The sequence below is a fragment of the Lontra canadensis genome, unplaced genomic scaffold (assembly GCF_010015895.1).
Source record: "Lontra canadensis isolate GAN:19392208 unplaced genomic scaffold, GSC_riverotter_1.0 scaffold88, whole genome shotgun sequence".
Taxonomy (NCBI): Eukaryota; Metazoa; Chordata; class Mammalia; order Carnivora; family Mustelidae; genus Lontra; species Lontra canadensis.
In genome coordinates, this window is record NW_022631082.1 from 6,754,449 (window position 1) to 6,772,868 (window position 18,420).

Genomic DNA, 18,420 nt, shown 5'->3' on the forward strand with positions numbered 1-18,420 from the left:
GCCCGCCCCGCCCTCCCCGTGCGGGCCGCGCGTGCCAAGAGGATGCCATGGTTACGTCAGGCGCGTGCCCGCCCTGCGCGCCGCCGCCCCGCGCGCTCTTGAAGGGGCCGGGCCAGCAGGGGGCGCCCGGCCGCAGCCTCTGCCTGGAGTCGGGAGGGACCGTCCCTTCACCCGGCCTTCAGGGACTCCGTGCCTCAGTTTCCCGTCCTGTAAAACATCAGGGGTGGGCCGAGTGAGATTGTGGTGGGTGGGTGCGTGCGTGTGTGTGAGAGAGAGAGCAAGAAAAAGTGAGAGAGACAGAGATGGTCCATGAGGTCACTTTTTGGGGATTGTTGTGTGTCTGTGAGTTTGAGAGTCAGTGGAACTGTATGTATGAACATGTGGGTCCATGTTTGCACACTTATGTGGGTGTTTCATGAGAAGTAGCTTGTAGTTTGGAGGTGATCATATGCCTGTGTGTGTGTGTTCATGCCTGTGTGTGATACTGTCTATATAGTTTGGGTGCAATGGTGTATCTGCGTTTTTGTGGTCGTGTGACTGAGTGTTTGTGTACCTCTGCTTTTGCATGTCGTGTGTGTGTGTGTGTGTGTGCGTGTGTGTTTTGTGTCTGTGGTTTTGGTGTGATTATGTGTGGTTGTGAGTTCATGGGATTGTGTGTGCGCCTTTATTTGCATGTCTGAGGTGTGTGTGTGTGCGCGCGCACTTGGTGGATGGCTGTGTTGTTGGGTGTGGTTTTGACTTTGTAGGACTGTTGTTTGTGTGTCTGGAGCTCCGTGTTCACAGATTGGTGTGTATTTATGTGTGGAACTGGGGATGGGCTCTGAGGACTGCTCGGGCTTGGCTGAGCCCCCCCCTCACCTGAGGGCCTCCTGGCACAGAAGGGGGTGCCCAGCTGCCTGGGACCTCCGACTCCCCACAGGTTCAAGAGCGCCCCAGCTGATGAATATTCATGAGTTGGGGGGGCTGGCACCCACTGCCTACAGCTGCGAGTCCATTAGCCCCCTGGCTCTCCATACACTGACTGCAGCGGGCGGGCCTTGGGGCGGGGGGGTGTCAGAGTGGGTCTGTCCCTGTCTCCATGACTTGGGAGGCTGGGGGGTATCCTATTGTGGGGGCCATGTCAGAATGCTTGGCTGCTTATGGGGACAGCTAAGGGGCTGTCTCAATGTTGTGACAGGCGCTAGGGAGAGCGACTGTTGTGTGACAGGATGTTCTTGTAACAGCGGTGGCGGCTGTCATCCACTGTTTCTTTGTAGCTCTGTCCAGGGACTCTGGGTGTTGTGTGGCAGTGTGAGATGTGTGCCTGTCACCTGCAATGGCGTGTATGTCCATAAGTATATGTATTCAGAGTGTCTTTGAGCACTTCTGCAGTGGCCTGTACCTTCTGGCTGCCTGCTCTGTGACACCATGACAGGGAGGGTATGTCGTTGTGTTGCTGGAGTGACTGGTCTGGTTCAAATGTTGACTGAGGGACAGCTGTGTGCCACAGCCTGGGGATGAAGTGATCAGATCTGCTTCCCCTCCTTGTGACCGGGGGTGGGTGGGTGAGCAGTGACTCTGTGTGGCCACGTGGCAACCACAGCTGCAGGGGCACCCGGACCCGGCGTGTCAGTGTGCCTTTGCTGGTCAGTGTGATGCTGAGGCAGTGCGAGGGTCAGCGTGTCAGGCTAGCTGTGAGGACACAGGAGACCATGTGGCCGAAGGCGTGTGTGACCAGAATTGTTGAGGGTGTGATGGTATTTCTGTGTGTAACAGCGTGGCTGAGGGTGTGACAGACAGTGTCGCTGGTTGAAGGTGTGACAGTGTGGCTCTGTGTGTGGTTGAAGGTGTGACAGCGTAACTATGTGTGACAGCATGTGTGACAGTGTGGTTGTGTGTGACAGTGTGATTGAGGATGAGATAGTGTGGCTATGTGCGTGGCTGTGTGATAGAAGGTGTGACAGTGACACTATGTGTGTGACAGTGTGTGTGATGACATGAGCCAAGGGGCTATGCCTGCCCCACCCCCATCCCCAGGCTGCACAGGGAGCCCAGCTACACTGTCACACACAACTACACTGTCACCTCCTCAGCCATGCTGTCACATACAGCCTTGCTGTCATACCTTCATGCTGGAGCAAGGGCCCTCACGGCACGAGACTGCCAGCTGCCCAACCTGGGGACACACGTGGGCCTGAGGCAGGGACACCTAGAGAGCCAACCCCTAGTTGATCTGTCTTCTGCCTGTGGGCTGGGTTTGGGGAGTGGCCTCCAGATGCAGCGGGGATGGGTGTGGGGAGGGCTCCCGTGGTCTGGGGGACTCTGGCCTGGGCCCTGGTGTGTGGCTGGGTGGCCCCTGAGGCTTGGCTAGGGACATGGCACAGCCAGCCTCACCCCCCTGATACCTATTCCCTGGGTCAGCTGGGTGGTGGCAGCATACAGAGGCCCCATTCAGGAGCTCGGGCTAGGTTTCCAGGGCGGGGTGGGGGCGGGGGGTGGGGTGGGTCTCCTGCCGCCTGCAAATGAAACATTTCCCCAATTCCTTCCCTTTGCCTCCAGATGAGTGCTGGCTGCAGGAGGCCTTGCTGCTTGCCTACCTTCTGCCCTAGCCAGGCTGTGCCACACGCAGCACGTGGGAATGTGTGCCTGTGGGCCTTGTCTGAAGCTGGGGGCTGGCCTGCACAGTCCCCTTTGTGATTTGGGGATGTTTATGTGTGTCTTTGGGTGTTGGTGTGACCAACTCTTTCTGTGTATGAACATTTATGATCGTAGGTGACCTTGTGTGTGTGTGTGTGTGATCTGTATATCTTCGTGCGACTTTGTATGTGCCACACGTCTAGATGATTTGGGAAGCATCTGTGTGTGGGACCACACGGACTTGTCCCATATGAGATTTTTGTGTGTGTACCTGTGTGACTTTGGGTGGCCTTGTGTGTATCTGTATAACTAGGCTCAGGGTGATTCCAGGAACCCGTGTAACTATGTCTCGGAATGCCTGAGTGTGTCTTTGTCCGTCAGTGTATATTTGAGTCTCTTTGGGGGTCTATGTGTCGGTGAGGGTCTTTGTATGTCCCTGGGGTGTTATTGGTGTTACTCTGTGGATGGATCTGGGAAGGTCTATGTGGGATTGTGTGTGTGTGTGTGTGTGTGTGTGTGTGTGTGCTATTCTGGAAGAGTGTGAGCCTGTGACGGGATGTGGTGATGGCTCTTCATATGGCGACCCCCAGAGGAGGTCATGTGTCCAAGTGTGCCTGTGTGTCCTCAGCATTCTCTTGTGTGTGAAACGTGGTTCCAGGTGCCTGACCAGGTGTGCCCTGGGAGCAGGGCCCATAATACCTCGGGCTCAGACCCCCTTAGGGACTCCCAGCTTGGGGTGAGGGCAACAAACACCAAGCTAGGACCCCAAGTTTGGGGCACAGACCATGCCTGCCAGGTGGGGCAAGGGAGACATTAGGCCCTCATGGAGAGTGAGGACTCCCAGACTTGTCAGGAAGGCCTAGAGTACCCCCTCCCTGACCCTGCCAGGATCTACAGGCTGGCTCTTGGCCTACCCTGCCAGATGTTTGTTTACCCACAGCCCCAAGAGGCCTGCCTGGCTGCCCCAGAACCCAGTGATGCCTGGCCCCATCCTCAGTAGCCCAGGACCTGGCTGCCAGAGCCCAGATGTTTCAGTGCCCTCTCCTCTACCAACCCCCAGCATTCTGGCCAGGTAATGCCATGGGCCTGGTTCCCGATCCTCCCTCCTCCTCATTCCCCCACACACCTGCATGGTAAGAACACACCTGCTACCAGCTGCAGCCAGGTGGGCAGTCCCGGCAGGGAGGAATGTGGGGGATTCCAGCTGTGGCATCCCAGCTGTGCCCAGCCTCCTGGTAGCGCCCTCCTCCCCCTCAGTTTCATGAAGGCCAGGTGTGCCCTAAGACCTGAGTTCTGTGTGGGGAGGGGTGGAGGCACGGGTGTCCTCTAGGACAGCCCCCCTTTTTTTAGAGTGCCCCTTTGCCTCATAAAAATCCTCCCAGCTGGCAGCTGTAGTGAGGGGAGCAGAGTGGATGCATGTGTGTGTGTGTGCACGCACATGCATATGTGCACACAGGGTGGGGGTGTTGTGGGTAGGGGGAGGTGGTGTCAGCATGCAGAGAATTCTGAGTGCAGATATGTGCATGAACATGGGGTTAAGTGTTTTGTTTGTGTGAACATGAATGGATGTAGTTTGCGACTATATAAGGAAGTGAGTGTGTATATGCACACAGTGGTGTGAGAGTGTGTGTAAATGGAAGAATGGGTATTGTGTGTTTATGAATGGAAGGAGGGGTGTTGTGTGTGTATCTGGATGTTGTGTGACTATGTGTGTGTGTGTAAATGGAAGGATGGATGTCCTGTGGGTGTGTGTGTGGATGTTGTGTCATGTGTCTGTGTAAATGGAAGGATGCATGTCCTTTTTTGTGTGAATGTGTCTGAACGGACGGATGGGTATCCTGTTTCTGTGTGTGTGTCTGAATGGGCGTTGCCTGTGTGTGTTGTCAATGGAAGCATGTTCTGTGTGTGTATATAGATGTTGTATGTGTGTGTGTCTGTCTGAATGGAAGGATAGGTGTTGCCTGTGTGTGTTTGTGGGCACATGTGTGTGTGAGTATGAGCAGAGGGAGGAATGTTGTGGTGTGAGTGTGTATGTGAACAAAGGATGGATGGTGTGCGTGCATGTGCAAATGGAATGGTGGTGTGAGTGTGGGTGTGAGTGGGTACAGGAAGCTGGTTCCAGCAGAGCCTAGGTTTGGGGACAGATGCAGGACCAGGAGGGAGATCAGCGAGTGGGACACCCCAGCCCCAGGGTCTGGCATGACTGGCTGACAGGGCTGGGAGCGCAGGCCGTCTGGTGGGGGGAGGACCGGACCCAAGTTGGTGGGGGGGCTTCCGAGGGGCGCCCCCTTCATGCCCATTTGCAGAGGAGATCGGGTGGCGGAGGGTCTGCCTGGCTCTCGAGATCTCTCCCAATCCTCCCAGCTATACTAAAGGTGCCAGATACCCAGCCCTCTCCATTTCTTTCCTGAGCTATCCAGGCCCCAGTCCTCCTTGATCTCTAAATCCCTTTCCTGTTCCTTCTTTCAGCCCCTCATGGTGCCCCCCAACCCTGGTCCCCCATGCAGCATGCAGCCTGGCCCCTTCTCTCCAAACCTTTGCTCACAATCGCTCCCCCACCTTCCTCTTGCAGCGGTGCTGGGGAGGAGTAGCAGCAAAGGCCCTGAAACTTTAAACGGTGTTAAAAGTTTCTGTTTACGAGAAGCCCTTGAATTTTTAAGGACGTATCGATTCCCTCTGCCACGGCCTTGGATCGGGAGCGGCTGTGGCATAGTGGGGGAGGCCATGTGGGACCCGCAACATTCTAGGGACAGAGCCTATGAAGCGCTGAATGACAACACAGGGACACAGACACACCCTCAGGCACACAGAGACCCACTCCCTGGCACACGCACACACACACAGATCCTCATCACTGCTCCCGACCCACAAAGACCACCCCACAGGAGCACACTCCTAGTAACACCCATGGACACTTTCTGCCACCCAGACCCCTATCACAGACAGACTCACCGGGACTCTTGCCCACTTACCCCCTTGGTCACTCACCCTCTGGGACACACAGACCCATATCCCTCCCACACATACACAAGGTTGTCACACGTCCATGACACTTTCGGACAGAAAGACCCTCGGAGCCGTCGTGCACGCTGTGGTCAGCTTGAAGCACACACGTTCATTCCCCCATGCACCCACGTCTCCAGGACTTCCTGCCAAGCCCAGGCCCCATCCACACGTGACTCCCACTAGAATGTCAGCCCTTGGAGGGCAGAACCTTTTGTCTTGTTTCTTCCTGTGAGCCCAGCGCTCGACATGGGGCCTGGCAGGTGCTTACCCTCTCTGATTTGCAGACGCTCCCAAGCCCACAGAGAGACCCACCACGACACAATGCTGGTTCCCACAGAGAGACTCCTGTGTGTACACTGACCTGTGTTTCTGTGTACACCCAGACCCACACAGACACCCGAGGACACAACTCCAGTCATCCTGCCTCAGTGATGTAATATGACCACACACACACACACACACACACACACACACACACCTGTGTCTGCTTGCAGGGACCCAAGGAGTATAGCCTTGGCAGCCCTGCACAGCCAGCCCAGCACGAGCGCGCGTGCACACGCACACACCTGGGCACCCGCACCCCTCCCACAGACAATGCAGGGCTGAGTATTGCCACAGCTTCTTGGCCCTGGGAGGGTGAGAAGGTGTTGGCTGTACCTGGCAGCAGGAGAGAGCTTTGTCTCAGCAGGAGCTGCCCAGGGGCTGCAGGCAACGCCTCCCCGCCCACCTCAGGGGTCACCTAAGGGCTCCCCCTGCCCCACACCAGGGTTCTCAGTACCCACTTCTGCCCCCATTCCTTTCTGAGGGCTCCGGAGCTTGCATGAGAGACTGGAGTCTCACAGGGGTGGAGGTGGGGCAAGAGTGTACGTGAACCTGAGGCCTCCATGCCCATTCTGTCCCTGCAGGCTGGGCTCTGTGGTGCCTGCTAGATCTGTGTATGTCCACGATCGGGGCCAAGCACAAGTGCGTATGTGTGTTTTGTGTATTTGCATGAGGGCGATAAGGCTGGGGTGTAGGAGGGGCCTGGGTGTGTGTGTGTCATACCTGTGTGCATGGCTGGAGTGATCCCCTGGACTACTGGTCAGTGTACCCAAGGCCCAGGGGTCCATCTGGGCACCAGGTGTGTCCTGTATATGTCCTTGTGTTGTTGTGACTGCTAATGTCAGTTTGTATCAGTGACACTTTGTATCTTTTTGTATCAGGGTCAGTGTGCTCCTTCCCTGTGTCATTGGGCATGTGCATGCCATGCCGTAATCTGATGGCTTATGTTTGTTTGACAGTGTGTTAGCACATCTTCATTTTATTAGTGTCATTCTGTGTGCCCGGCTGGCTACTGCCAGGATGTTTCAGTGTCGCTTTGTGTGTGCCTGTGGGTGTCTATATATAGGAGTTGTATGTCTGGAGTGCGTCACAGTGTGGTTGTGTGATCATGCCTGTCAGTGTGTCAGCGTGAACCGTACGTGTCAGCACGCAAGGGTGTATGTGTCTCTTGGTGTGTATCAGTGTGTGTCCGTGGAAGGCCTGTGTTGGCCTAAGCATGGTTCATTGCTGGAATGCGTGTGTATAGGTTATCATCGTGTGATGGTGGGCCTGTGTGCCTGTCAGCGTGTGGGTCGCGGACTGGTGCACCAGGGTGTGTGTCTATGCTGTGTGTGTGTAGGTGTCTGTGTGTGCTTCGTTGTTGGAACGTGGAACGTGTGGCAATGCGTTCTGTACGTGACATATGTGGCGGGGTCCGAACCCTGCTGTGTGTCAGCGTGTGTCTGCGATGGAACGCGGGCCAGCACGTGTTGGGGTGGCTGTGTCGGTGTGCGCCCCCGCGCGCGTGTGTGCATGTGTGTGTGCATGTGTGTGTGTGTGCGCGCCGGCCGCCGCTCCCCCGCCCTGCCCGCCCCTCCCCGCGCCCCTCCTCCCGCCCGCGCCGCCCGCCCGCTCCCTCTCCCCGGAGTGCGCCGCTTCCAAACTTTGTCTAAACTTTCACTTTCACAGCGCGGCGGCGGCGGCGGCGTTGGCGGCGGCGGCGGGCGAGGGTGACCGGCCGAGCGGCGGCGGCATGGAGTAGACGCGCAGCGGCGGCGGCAGCAGCGGACGCGAGAGGCAGCGGCGAGCGCGGCGGCGGCGGCGGCGGCGGCGGCGGCGGCCCCGGAGCCGGCGGGGCCGAGCCTGCGAGCGGCGAGCGCGGGGCCGCGGGCCGGGCGGGCGCAGCGCGGCGGAGGCCGGAGGAGCCGAGCCGGAGCCGGAGCCCGAGCGCGGCCGCCGCCTGCCGGGCCTCCCCTCGCCGCGGCCGGCCGCCGCGCTCCCGCCTGGGCGCCCAGCTATGTACTCCCCGTACTGCCTCACCCAGGTACCGGCCGCCGCCCCTGGGCGACCGGGGAGGGGAGCGGGCGCAGGAGGCCGGCGGGCGGGCGGGAGGACGGACGGAGGGGGCGCGCGGCGGCCCGGGGTGGGGGGGGGGAGTGAGACTGCGGGCGGCCGAGGGGTGCAAGCCGTGCTGTGGGCAGTCCCTGCACGCAGGCGGGCGTCAGGGTGCGCGTGCGACCCTGGCCACCCGGAGGACTCCTGGTGGGAGCTCCGGGGGTGGCCGGCTGCGTGCGTGGCGCTGCCCCCGGAGCGAGGAGCGGGAGTGCGTGTGTGTGTGTGTGTGTGTGTGTGTGGTGCGTGCGTGTGCGCGCGCGCTCGACTGGGGTGCGGTGGACTCCCGCCGACCGGTGGGCGACTGTGGCGTGCACCCGGGCAGCGTGGCCACTGGCAGTGGTTGCAGGGGTGACAGAGTGGCAGGGGGTGGTCCCGAGGGCTCGGAGCTGGGACTGGGTCCCGCGGCGCTCTGTGGGGCGGGCGCAGCTTTTCCCGAGGGTGGCAGCGGCCGGTATGCGTGGTGGCGGCCCCAACGTGCAGCCGGGGTGCCCGGGGCCGGCCGAGCGGCCCGGGCGTCGCCCCAAAGTCTTTGTTCAGGCCTCACATGGGAGCGGGGCTAAGAAAATGGCGGGGCTCCCAAATTTCGGAGGGTTAGGGGAGGGGAGGGAGGGACGGGCGCGCTGCCAGCCGGGGCCGCGCCTCTCGGCCGACCCTGGACGTCGCAGCCGCGGCCCCCCCACCTCCCCAAACTTTCCTCGGCGCAAACTTTCCGGCCCCAGCTACCCTGGCTGCGGCGCGGTGGACCGGGCGGGCCGGGGGAATCCCGTCCCGCTGCCCGGAGGCGGGAGGGGCGGGAGACAGCCGTGGATGCCGCCGACCGTGCTGCGGCCACGCCGTCGGGTCAGCCACGGGCACAACAGAGCCGACCTTGGCGCGCTGCGGGAGCAGAGCACTTCCCGCCTCCAGCGAACTTCCCTGAGCGGCGATCGGCGGCGGAAAAAGCGCGGGGGATGCCTGCCCTGCCACTCCACCTTCCCTGGGCCATGATACCCAGGCTCTGAGAGGGCACAAGAACTGTCCAGAGCCCCACAGTGGCCTTGGCAGTGCTGCCTGCGGGGGGCGGGGGGCAGGCTACTGCGGGCATTGCGGACTCAGAAGAGGGGACACCTGGGGACTGCCTAGCCCTGCCTGCCAGTAGGGCCTGCGTGTGTAAGGAGAATCTTTAGGCCAGGCCTGGGGTCCTAATTGTCTCCTCTGCCCAGCCTGAGCCCTGCCAGCCTTCTGCCAAGTGTGCCCACAGATGGGAGTGGGAGTCCAAGTGAATACGGCTGCTACCAGGTGGCAGAGGGTGGCGAGGGGCGAGAGAATTTGTCGGGGTTGTGTGTCAGTCGTGGCCGCACCACACTCCTAGATCCACAGATGCAAGTGCGTATGTGTGTGTCAATCTTGGGGTCTGCATGTCGTTTCCATGAGTTGGCGGGGAGGGGGGGCAGGCCTGCATGGTACCGACGTGTGTGTGGCCCAGGGAGCAGGTTTTCCTGTGCAAAACTGGGTGTGAGTGTCGGTGAGGGTACAAAGGTACATGTATGTATCACAGTATGCATGTAGGTGTAAGCAGGCACTCTGGCCACTATGGCAGCCTGGGGGACCCCCCAGATCTGTGCCTCTGATGGACCAATCACTCTATCTTGGGTCCCATGACAACCCTGCTCACCAGCAGGGTCTGAGCTGTGGCTGCCTTTGGGGATATGCTTGGCTGGACTACGTGCTGGTGTTTCGGGGGCCTAGTGGGGTCAAGACCCCATGCTTGAGTCACCCCTTACCCACCAACTACCCGCCCAGCAGCCTGGCCTGCCCCCTGAGACCTGGGTAAGACTTGGTACCCTGGGAAAGAAAATACCAGCCAGTCCACTGGTGATAAGACCAGGAAGGGTCTGGGGTAGCAACCAGACTCAGGGGCATGACCAAGGCTTGAGTCTGTGACACCCCAGATGGGAGCAAGGGCTCAGCTCTGTGTCACAGGCCTGAGTGTGTCAGGGTGGATGGGGAGGAGGGGGCGCATGGTCTCTCTGGGTCGCACCCTTCGGCTCCGCCCAGGCGGCTGCTGTCAGCTGGTCAGCAGGGTCTGTCTGCCCCTCCCGACAGTCACATCTCTTGGATCCAGAGTCTCTGTTTTTACAAATCTTTCTGCTTCCGTAATTTGCCCTGCCAGTCTCTATCTTTTTCTCTGTCTCTGTCTCTATATCTGGTTGCAATGCCCCTTTTCTGTCTCTCTCTCTTTCTCTGTCTCTTTCTTAGCCTCTGTCTTTCCATATCTTTGACTGTCCCTGTCTCTCCCTGTCTCTGTCTCTGACTTTGGTTCTGGCCGTGTCTCTGCTTCCCCCCACCCCCCTCCATGAGTCTCGGACTCTCTCTGTCTCTCTGGCCTCTCTCTCTCTCTCTCTCTCGCTCTCTCGCTCTCTCTCCCTCTTTTCTTTTTTTCAAACCAGAATTGGCTTCGATTTTAAAGTCAATAAATGATTGAGCAGGAACGAGCTTGGAGCAGCGGGGCCCTGGCGGGGAAAGGCACTGTGGGCGAGGGGGAAGGGCGGGGGGTGTGGGGGGGGAATCTCCTTCTGGAAAAAGCATCGAAATCCAGGGCGGCTGGGCGGGGCGCTTGCTGGCGCTGCTTGAGCCCACTGCGGCCCTAGGCCTGAGTCCTCGGCAGACAGGAGGAGGTGGATGGATGGGACCCCTTCCCCAGCAAACAGACGCACACCAGAATGAGGACATACATTACATCACCGCCACCCCCAAAATGGGGACATGAATGACCCGCTCAGGCTGATCATCCGGACACACGGCCATGGAGGAGCCTGCAGACACAGGAAACGGTGGACCCATGTTCGCTCCCACCCCCAACACACACATAAACACACACGCACACCCCCCTTGAGATGGGACATGTGTATCGGCATAGGCTTACGAAGACACAGCCATATCTCCCGGATACACTCGGATACACGCTGACTCAAGTGTGTGTTCACCCCTGCGCTTGCTCACACAGACTCAAGGACAGATAGATAGACAGACACATGCTTTTATGTAAGACGTAACCCTCTTGGCTCACCTGGGTGTGCACGCAGCCGTGCACACGGGCCGACATTTCCTGCCACACAGCCACTCGAGCAGCGGAATGTTCACGCACCCCTGTTTTTGTGAAGCCGCACACACAATCCTTCCAGGGCAGGGGCTGTGGGCTGGGGCCTCCCCGATGCCCCCACCTCAGCTCTCTCCTTGGGGCACTGTGGCCACCTTTCTGTCCCCACAATGCTATTGCTCCCTGTCCTGGCACAGTGTAGCGCCCCCTTTTAATGGTGCCTTCCCCCCCTGGCTCTGGCCCTACCTGCTTCATGCCTGCTTCTGGGATAGGAGGTGTGTGTAAGCATGAGCGGGGATGGGGCAGGCCGTGCTCGGGGCTAGCTTGGACTCAGATGTTTTGAGGCTGGACCAGGCAGGCCATGCTTGGGGCCAAGGGCTCTGCTGGGTTAATTGGTGGGGGGGCAGGATGCTCTCTTCTTGCTGGGTGCTGGAGTCAAAGTTCTTGCTGAGCCAGGAATGTCTTGTGAGGCTTCAAGGGTCCCCGATGGAGGCTGTGGGCGCAGAAGTCAAGAATTGGGCTTTGTCATTAGATGGCACAGGGTTTGAACTCTGGGTCTGCATCTTCTAATTCTGTGACTTGAACTGCAGATTTTCCTGGTCCGTAAAATGGGTAATAAGAGCCCCTAACTCTTGGACTGTGATTAGGCTTTAGCACAGAGCCTAGCCTGTAGCACATGTTCAGGAAATGGAATGACTTGTCATCTTGGTTATCATCATCAGGTCTCCCCTAGGCCTTCCCAACTGAGGGAAGAGTACTTCTAGGCGGGTGGAAGGCAGGGAGGAGCACTTCCCAACCATAGAAGTCCTAGAAGACTGCCTGGAGGAGGAAGCCAGAAACGAGTTTGGGAGGAGGGAAGCCCGCTCATGGCCCAGGCTTGGGTGGAGTCCTATCAGCCAGGCAGAGGGCAGCAGGGGTTCAAGCAGGGAGAGGGGATGTTGGGGGTGGGCAGGGGGCAGGAAGGGAGGGACAAGCCCTGTAATGCCCCGTGGGGGCCAGATACCTTTTTGGGGGCCACTGGTTACCCTGACCCTTTCCCTAGTGTCAACCCTAGCCTCAACCAGGCCCATTTTGGGGCTGGGCTCTGAGGCCTTGTTCTAGAGCATGCAGGAGCATCCAAACTTGAGAGGGGCGAAGAGCTTGGAGTTGGGGGTGGGTCTTGATGACTTCAGGGACGTCTGCATGGCTCCAGAGCTGCTTCTGCATTTGGACACGAGTGGTATCACCTGGGTCCACCGTAGGGCTAGGACGCCTATGGGGGATCCTATGTGGGCACCTGGCAGGGTCAGGCAGCCACTGGGGGTGTGAATAGGGGATGGGCACACAGCTGTGGCCGCCAGTGTAACTCCTCTGGTAGTGAGTGTCTGATCGCTGGCTTCCATCTGCAACCTGCTGGGAGCCTGGCCTTTTTTTTTCGTCTTGGTCCTTGTTCTATCTGCCCTTGAAGCACAAATTTGGGGTCTCTCACTTCCCTCCAGCTGGACCAAGAGAGGCAGAGGATGCACAGACACCTGTGTTTTCCTCCAACAAAGTGCAGAGGATGGGCTTCTGCCCCCCCTCCCCCACTGAGCTGGGGTAGGGGAAAGAAGGGTGTGTATTCATTTTCCCATCCCCAAAGCCCCAGATGTGGAGGCAAAGGAGCCAGGAGGAGGGCTGTGAATGGCTAACTGGCTTCTTCTGGATCTGCGTGTGTTCACTGGTGTGTCAGGCTTTAGAGCCACCATTTTGCTGTAGATGGTCATGTGGTGCAAGCGTCCCCACGGGTCCGTCTGCCAGTTTCCCCAGGTCTCCAAGTGTCTGTAGTTGGGTGCTGCCTGCCTGTGTCTCCAGGGGTCATCCCAAGCTCCATCTCTCGGTATCTGGGAACCATGGACTTGCGGGTGTGTGTCCCTGTGTTTATCGGGTGCCTGGTGTCGTCTTTGTGTCATGGGGCCCCTGTGGCATGTCAGCGTGCCACTAAATGTATTCTCTGGCTGTCTGACGGTCACGGCCAAGGTTGTATCGGTGTGGCTTCCCATGCACGTCGACCTATGTTGGTGAACGTGTCAATGCCTGGGTCTCCGGGTGTCACCTGCCCCATGGCATTTTGCATGCTGGGCTTGTCCCTGTGGCCACCAAAGTGTATCTCACCACGAGGGCCGCCTCTCCTTGGCCCCCTTTGGCTTCCTGGCAGCGTGTGAAATGCCTGCTATGGCGGCCGGGCTAGCGGCTGGGAGCAGGCCGGCCTCTCCATGGCTTCCCATGAGGTCGGGCAGCCGCGGTGGCCCCACTGTGGGCCCCGCCCGTGCCCCTGGCCCGGCATGGACAGAAGCCCGTTGTGTGGCGAGGTGCGGGTGTGTGTTTGGGCCGCCCACAGGCCTCCCTCTGTCTGCCGGGTGCGCATTGATCTTGGCTTCTGCCTATGTCCGTCCTGGCCTGGCCAGCTGGGGTGTCCGGCTGTCTCTGTGGGCCTGAGCCCTCCGCCCCCACTGCCCCCACCATCAAGCCTGCCCTGGGTCCCACACCTCCCATGCCACCCGCTGTCCCTTCGAGGCTCTGAGAGCTCAGATTTGGAAACCGAGGCCCCCCCCCTTCTTTCTCTCTCTTTCTCTCCTCTCTCTCTCTCTTTCCTCCCTCTCTCCTCCCCTCCTCCCGCTCCCTCTCTCCCTCTCTCTCTCCTCCTGCCAAACGCGTCTTGGCTCCGTCTGAATATCTCTCCTCCTCGATTTTTGGCTCCAGCTCTGGGCGCGTTCACTAAAAGAAGGGCTAGCTCCCCCCTTCCCTGCCCCCCTCCCCGCCGCCTCCCCCCTCCTGAGGAGCCCCTCCGAGAGCGGGAGTGGCCGTGTGTAGGGGCCTGGGCCCCCCAAGTGGGCTTGGCCAAGGGGGCACAGGCCTTATGGGTGAGGGGGCTGGGTGGATGGGGCCTGGCAGCCTGAGGGGGGCCAGCAGCCAGGGTGACCGTGCTGCCTGGCTGGCCGGGCGGGCAGGTGGGGAGGGGTCGGGGGCATAGAGCTGGGGTGTCTGGCTTCTGGTGGGGCTGGCAGGCCTCTGTGAGGCGCAGCTGTGCCCAGAACTCGGAGCTGTGTTTGCCACCACTACCGATGTGGCTGCGCCAGCCGGGGAGGGGGGAGGCGGGTGGCGGGCACTGCGGCGATCCGTAGCCAATAGGAAGCCAGGGTTGCACTGGGGAGCTTTCCCCCTACTGGGGCCCCACCCTGAGGGGAGCTGGGGGTGGTAGCCAGCAGTGGGCAGGGGGCAGTGCCACCACCACTGCCGAGGACCCTGCCCCCCCTTGGCTGAAAGCTCCATTCCAGCCTCCCCAGCACAGATCGGGCATGGGCAGGGGTCCGTCCCCACCTGAATCTGTGGGAGCCAAGCTGGAGAAAGGGGCAACTCAGAGGTGCACCCTACCCCCTTGGCCTGGGGAAGCAGCTCTCAGTCCCAGGACAGTCGGGACCAGGGGGTGGGGGGCAAAGCATCCAGGAGATTTCACCCCCATACTGGCTTCCGCGGAATCATCTTAGGGGTTTATTCTGGGTCCGTCTCACACAAAGTCGTACACTGTCACCGGCACGCACGGGCATAGCACACCTTCCTAAATCAGGAGCTCACAGACACGGGCGTCCCCACACAAAGGGACTCGCCTTTCCACACAAACACCTAGAGATGCCCGCCCCACCCAAACACGTCAGCGTGGGCTACCCTTGTGGGGACGTGCACACGGGTACATGGGGTCCTTCAATCACAGGCCACAAGCCACACAGCACAGACACATGCCTCGCTGTGGCCAAACACACAGGACCACGGAGTGTCGCACGGACCCACAGACACTCGGCGAGAAGCACATGGCACGTGCACGAATTAACACTGTCAGACTCCCAGAAACATACACACGAGCACGGATGCACTCCCACCCACCATCAGACACAGAGGAGCACATGCACACAGCCACACACTCACAGACACACAGCGATACGTACACGCTTGGCAATGTCTTGGAACATATTTGGTCATCACACTTGGAGGGGAGCTGGCTACTGGCACCTTCCGAGGGGAAGCCAGGGACGCCACCCAGCCCCCTCCAGCGCACGAGACGCCCCCACCACCAACGGTGATCCAGTCCCCTGATGTCAACAGTGCCGAAGTGGCGACATTCAGCCCGAATCCTCTCAGACACACACAGTCACACACACATGGGCTCAATGGATACTCATCACACACACCAGGTGCTCGTGTATGCACACACACACGGACAAGATGCTGTCAGGGCTGCACACACGGTCTTGCTCGTCAGGACCCAGGTGTTGTCACAAATGTGACCTCATCCCCATACATAAGCCCAGGCACAGATGGTGTGGAGTTACAGTCCCGAGTTGCCCCAGTGCGTGTGCATGAGCGTCACAGCCACACAGGCATTCACACCTGGGTCACACCTGGCCCTGTTTGGAAATGGCGGCTGAGCGCTGGAACCAGCCCTCCTCGGGCCTCCTCTCTGCCTCCCTGCCCTCTGGCTGTCTTTTAGCCTCTAATTCCACTACCTTGACCTTTCCAGATAGAATTTGGGACTCTGAATCCCTGTGCTGGTTTGTCACACCTGAGGGGGAGAAGCCTGCGAACCCACATGCCTGTGCTGGCCCAAGACACCCCAGGCCTCTGGCCCAGCGGCCCCACTCTAACTGTCCTGCTTCTGGAAGCCATCAAGACAGTCCAGGAGGGAGGCGAGGCTAATTTCTGAAACTCTTGTCCTCCGTGAGGCTGTCTCCTTAATCCTCTGGCCATGGACTCTTCATTTCTGACTCTGGAGAAAGAAAAGCAAGGGCTGGCAGATTCGCACAGGGAGAAAGCATTTTATGGGATTATAATGAGATGTCCTAAAAACTGTAGTGATAGCTAAAGCGTGCTGTATGCTTGCTGTGTTGTACCCTGTGCTAAGTGCCTTCCCAGCTTGTCCCCAGAATCCTTCCATGTGAGGCAGGCATGGCAGGGGTTAGCTGTGGCTGTGTGTGTGCCACTCTGTGTGTGGATGACAGTATAATAAGGCAGGGTTTCTTCAGTTTGGCACTGTTGGCATTTGGGACACTTGGACGTTATTAGGAGAGCAGGGGCTCTGAGCCAACTTCCTGGGTTTGAATCCTGGCACGTTCATTAGCTGTGTGACCTTGGGCAAGTCACTCAACCTCTCTGTGCCTCTAGTTTCCTCTCACAGGGCTATGGTAAGGACGAAAGAAGTTGGCTTATAGGAAGCGCTTTAAAGTAGTGCTTAATGCGAAGTAAGTGCTTGGTTTTATAGATGAGAAGCTAAGAGAAGAGATATCTAGCGCCAGGGTCAAGGGCTAGGAGGTGATAGAGCCTGAGCCTCTTCTCTGATTGCCACCACTCCAAATCCTCCTGATGGGACAGAATCGCAGCTTCTTTTCTGGCCTTTACCAAATTTCAGAGTGAGCCTGTACATTCCCCACCCCCACCCCCACCATGTGAAGCTTGCCCCAGCTGTCAGCACTGGGGCCCTCCTTACCACCCTGACCTTCAGATCTTCTTCCATCCAGGACTCAGAGTGAGAGTGGGTGGTCGGCTCACCCACTCTGCACCACCACTGGCCCGGCTTGCCTTCACTACCCCGACAGGGCGTGATGTCTTCTCCCACACCTTGCTGGGCACCCAGCTGGAGCCCGAGTGCTGGGGATGCTGCCGGGGGCCTGTGCGTTCCTTCAACAAATATCTACTCAGCACCTCGCTGGTGCCAGGCCCTGTTCTAGGCCCTGGGGGCTCATCAGAGAGCAAAATCAGCAGAGGTGCCAGCCCCGGTGGGAGGGCAGACAGTGAACCTGAAAAACAAGGGAGTGTCCAGTACTTGAGACAGTGATAGGTGCGAGGAGGAGAAGGACAGGTAGGGCCCACCGAAGAGCTGGGCAGCTGCTGTTTTGGCAGAGGTGGTCTGAGAGGCCTTGTGGCCCATTGCTGACCTGCCACTCAGCGTAGCTCTGCCACAGCTCAAGCATGGCCTCACAGGCCCTTTTCCCTCTCAGGAGGGGGCAGTCCGGAGGTCAAGGGTATGAGGCTTAGCTTGGTTGCCCCCACCGTCTGCCTCCATGCGTGGCCTGTTGTTGGTGCAGCCTGAGATCATCCATTATCCGTGTTTGTGGATATACCGTATGCTGCCCGCCCAAGACGGGGAGACAAGATGGCTGGGGTTTCTCCTATACAGAAATTGGGCCTCGATGGGCACCTGGTGTTCTCAACCCTGCTGCTCTGAGCTGGGGGTGGGGCAGGGGCAGCTGGTGGCCCGGAGTGGCACTTCCACCTGGGCCCCTTGATTTAGCTCCCCCGGGGCGGGCCCAGGTTATTTTTACCCCAGCCCGTCACTTTGGCAGTGCCAGGCCGCGCCATCTTTGTAGGGTCTTGGGGACCTGCCCATGGGCTCGAGGGGACCTGGCTTTGTCCGTTGGACCTCTGATTTCTGCGGGGCTCCCATATTCCTCCGCCCCCAAAGTTCTAGATGTGAGGGCTCTGGGCTGGGGCTGGTGGGGTCAGTGCTGCCGGCTGGCAACCACCGTGCCCAGCCTGGTGGCATTTGGCTTGGCGCCCTGCCTGCCCGCCACCCCCACCCCATGCCCGGGCAGAGCCCAGCGGCTGCTGCTGCCAGTCTCCATTTCAAAGCTTGGGGTGGGGGTGGGGGAGGGTTGGGCGCCTCCCGGCCCCCTGCCTGTCCTGTGCCACCTGGGGCTTGTCCCCCATGCCGGCTCCCTGGAAGGCCCAAGACTGCTTTTCTCACTGCCCCTTTTGCAGCCCAGAGCTCCGCAAGGATGCCCGCCTGGCTTCCATCTTCCCTGCTCGTTTCCTCCCTTGCTTGCCTGCTTGCCTGTAATGGCTCACCATTTTTGGCATCTCCTCCTCCTCCCCCTCCCATAGGCACCAACCTCACTTCCAAACCCGCCATTGCTGGCTCTCAGGCCTTCTCTGCTGCCTGGGGCTGGGACCTTGGAAATGAGGGTTTGGGAAGGCTGGCTCTGTGGGCACCAGGGGCTTTCTGGGTGCGTGCATGTGTGTGTGTGTATGCATGTCTGGAGGGGGACACAGGCTCTGAGCCAGCTTGTACAACCTGCCTCAAGGCTGGCAGAGCTGGGCTCTGGAATGGGGGCAGCACAGAAGAGTGTAAACCCTTCCATTTCTAACCAGACCCAGGGGCAATCAGCCTCTGGGCCACCCGGAGACCAGGGTGGGCATTCTTGCCAAAGTCCAGGGCCCGGACTGGCAAAAGCAAGGCTTTTCTCTGTGGGGTGCCCAGATCTTTCCTCCCCCCAGGTCACCCGGGGCCTTCAGGATTC

The 18,420-nt window shown here is 59.4% G+C and overlaps 1 protein-coding gene across 1 annotated transcript in view; it reads left to right on the plus strand.

Moving 5' to 3' along the window:
* Positions 1 to 7,840: 7,840 nt before the first annotated feature.
* Positions 7,841 to 18,420, plus strand: part of NFIX (nuclear factor I X) — a 93,635-nt gene continuing 83,055 nt past the window's right edge. Inside the window, exon 1 of the mRNA XM_032884166.1 lies at positions 7,841 to 7,966. Coding sequence (XP_032740057.1) covers positions 7,940 to 7,966 — 27 coding nt within the window. The 5' untranslated portion in view covers positions 7,841 to 7,939. The remainder of the gene's footprint in view (positions 7,967 to 18,420) is intronic.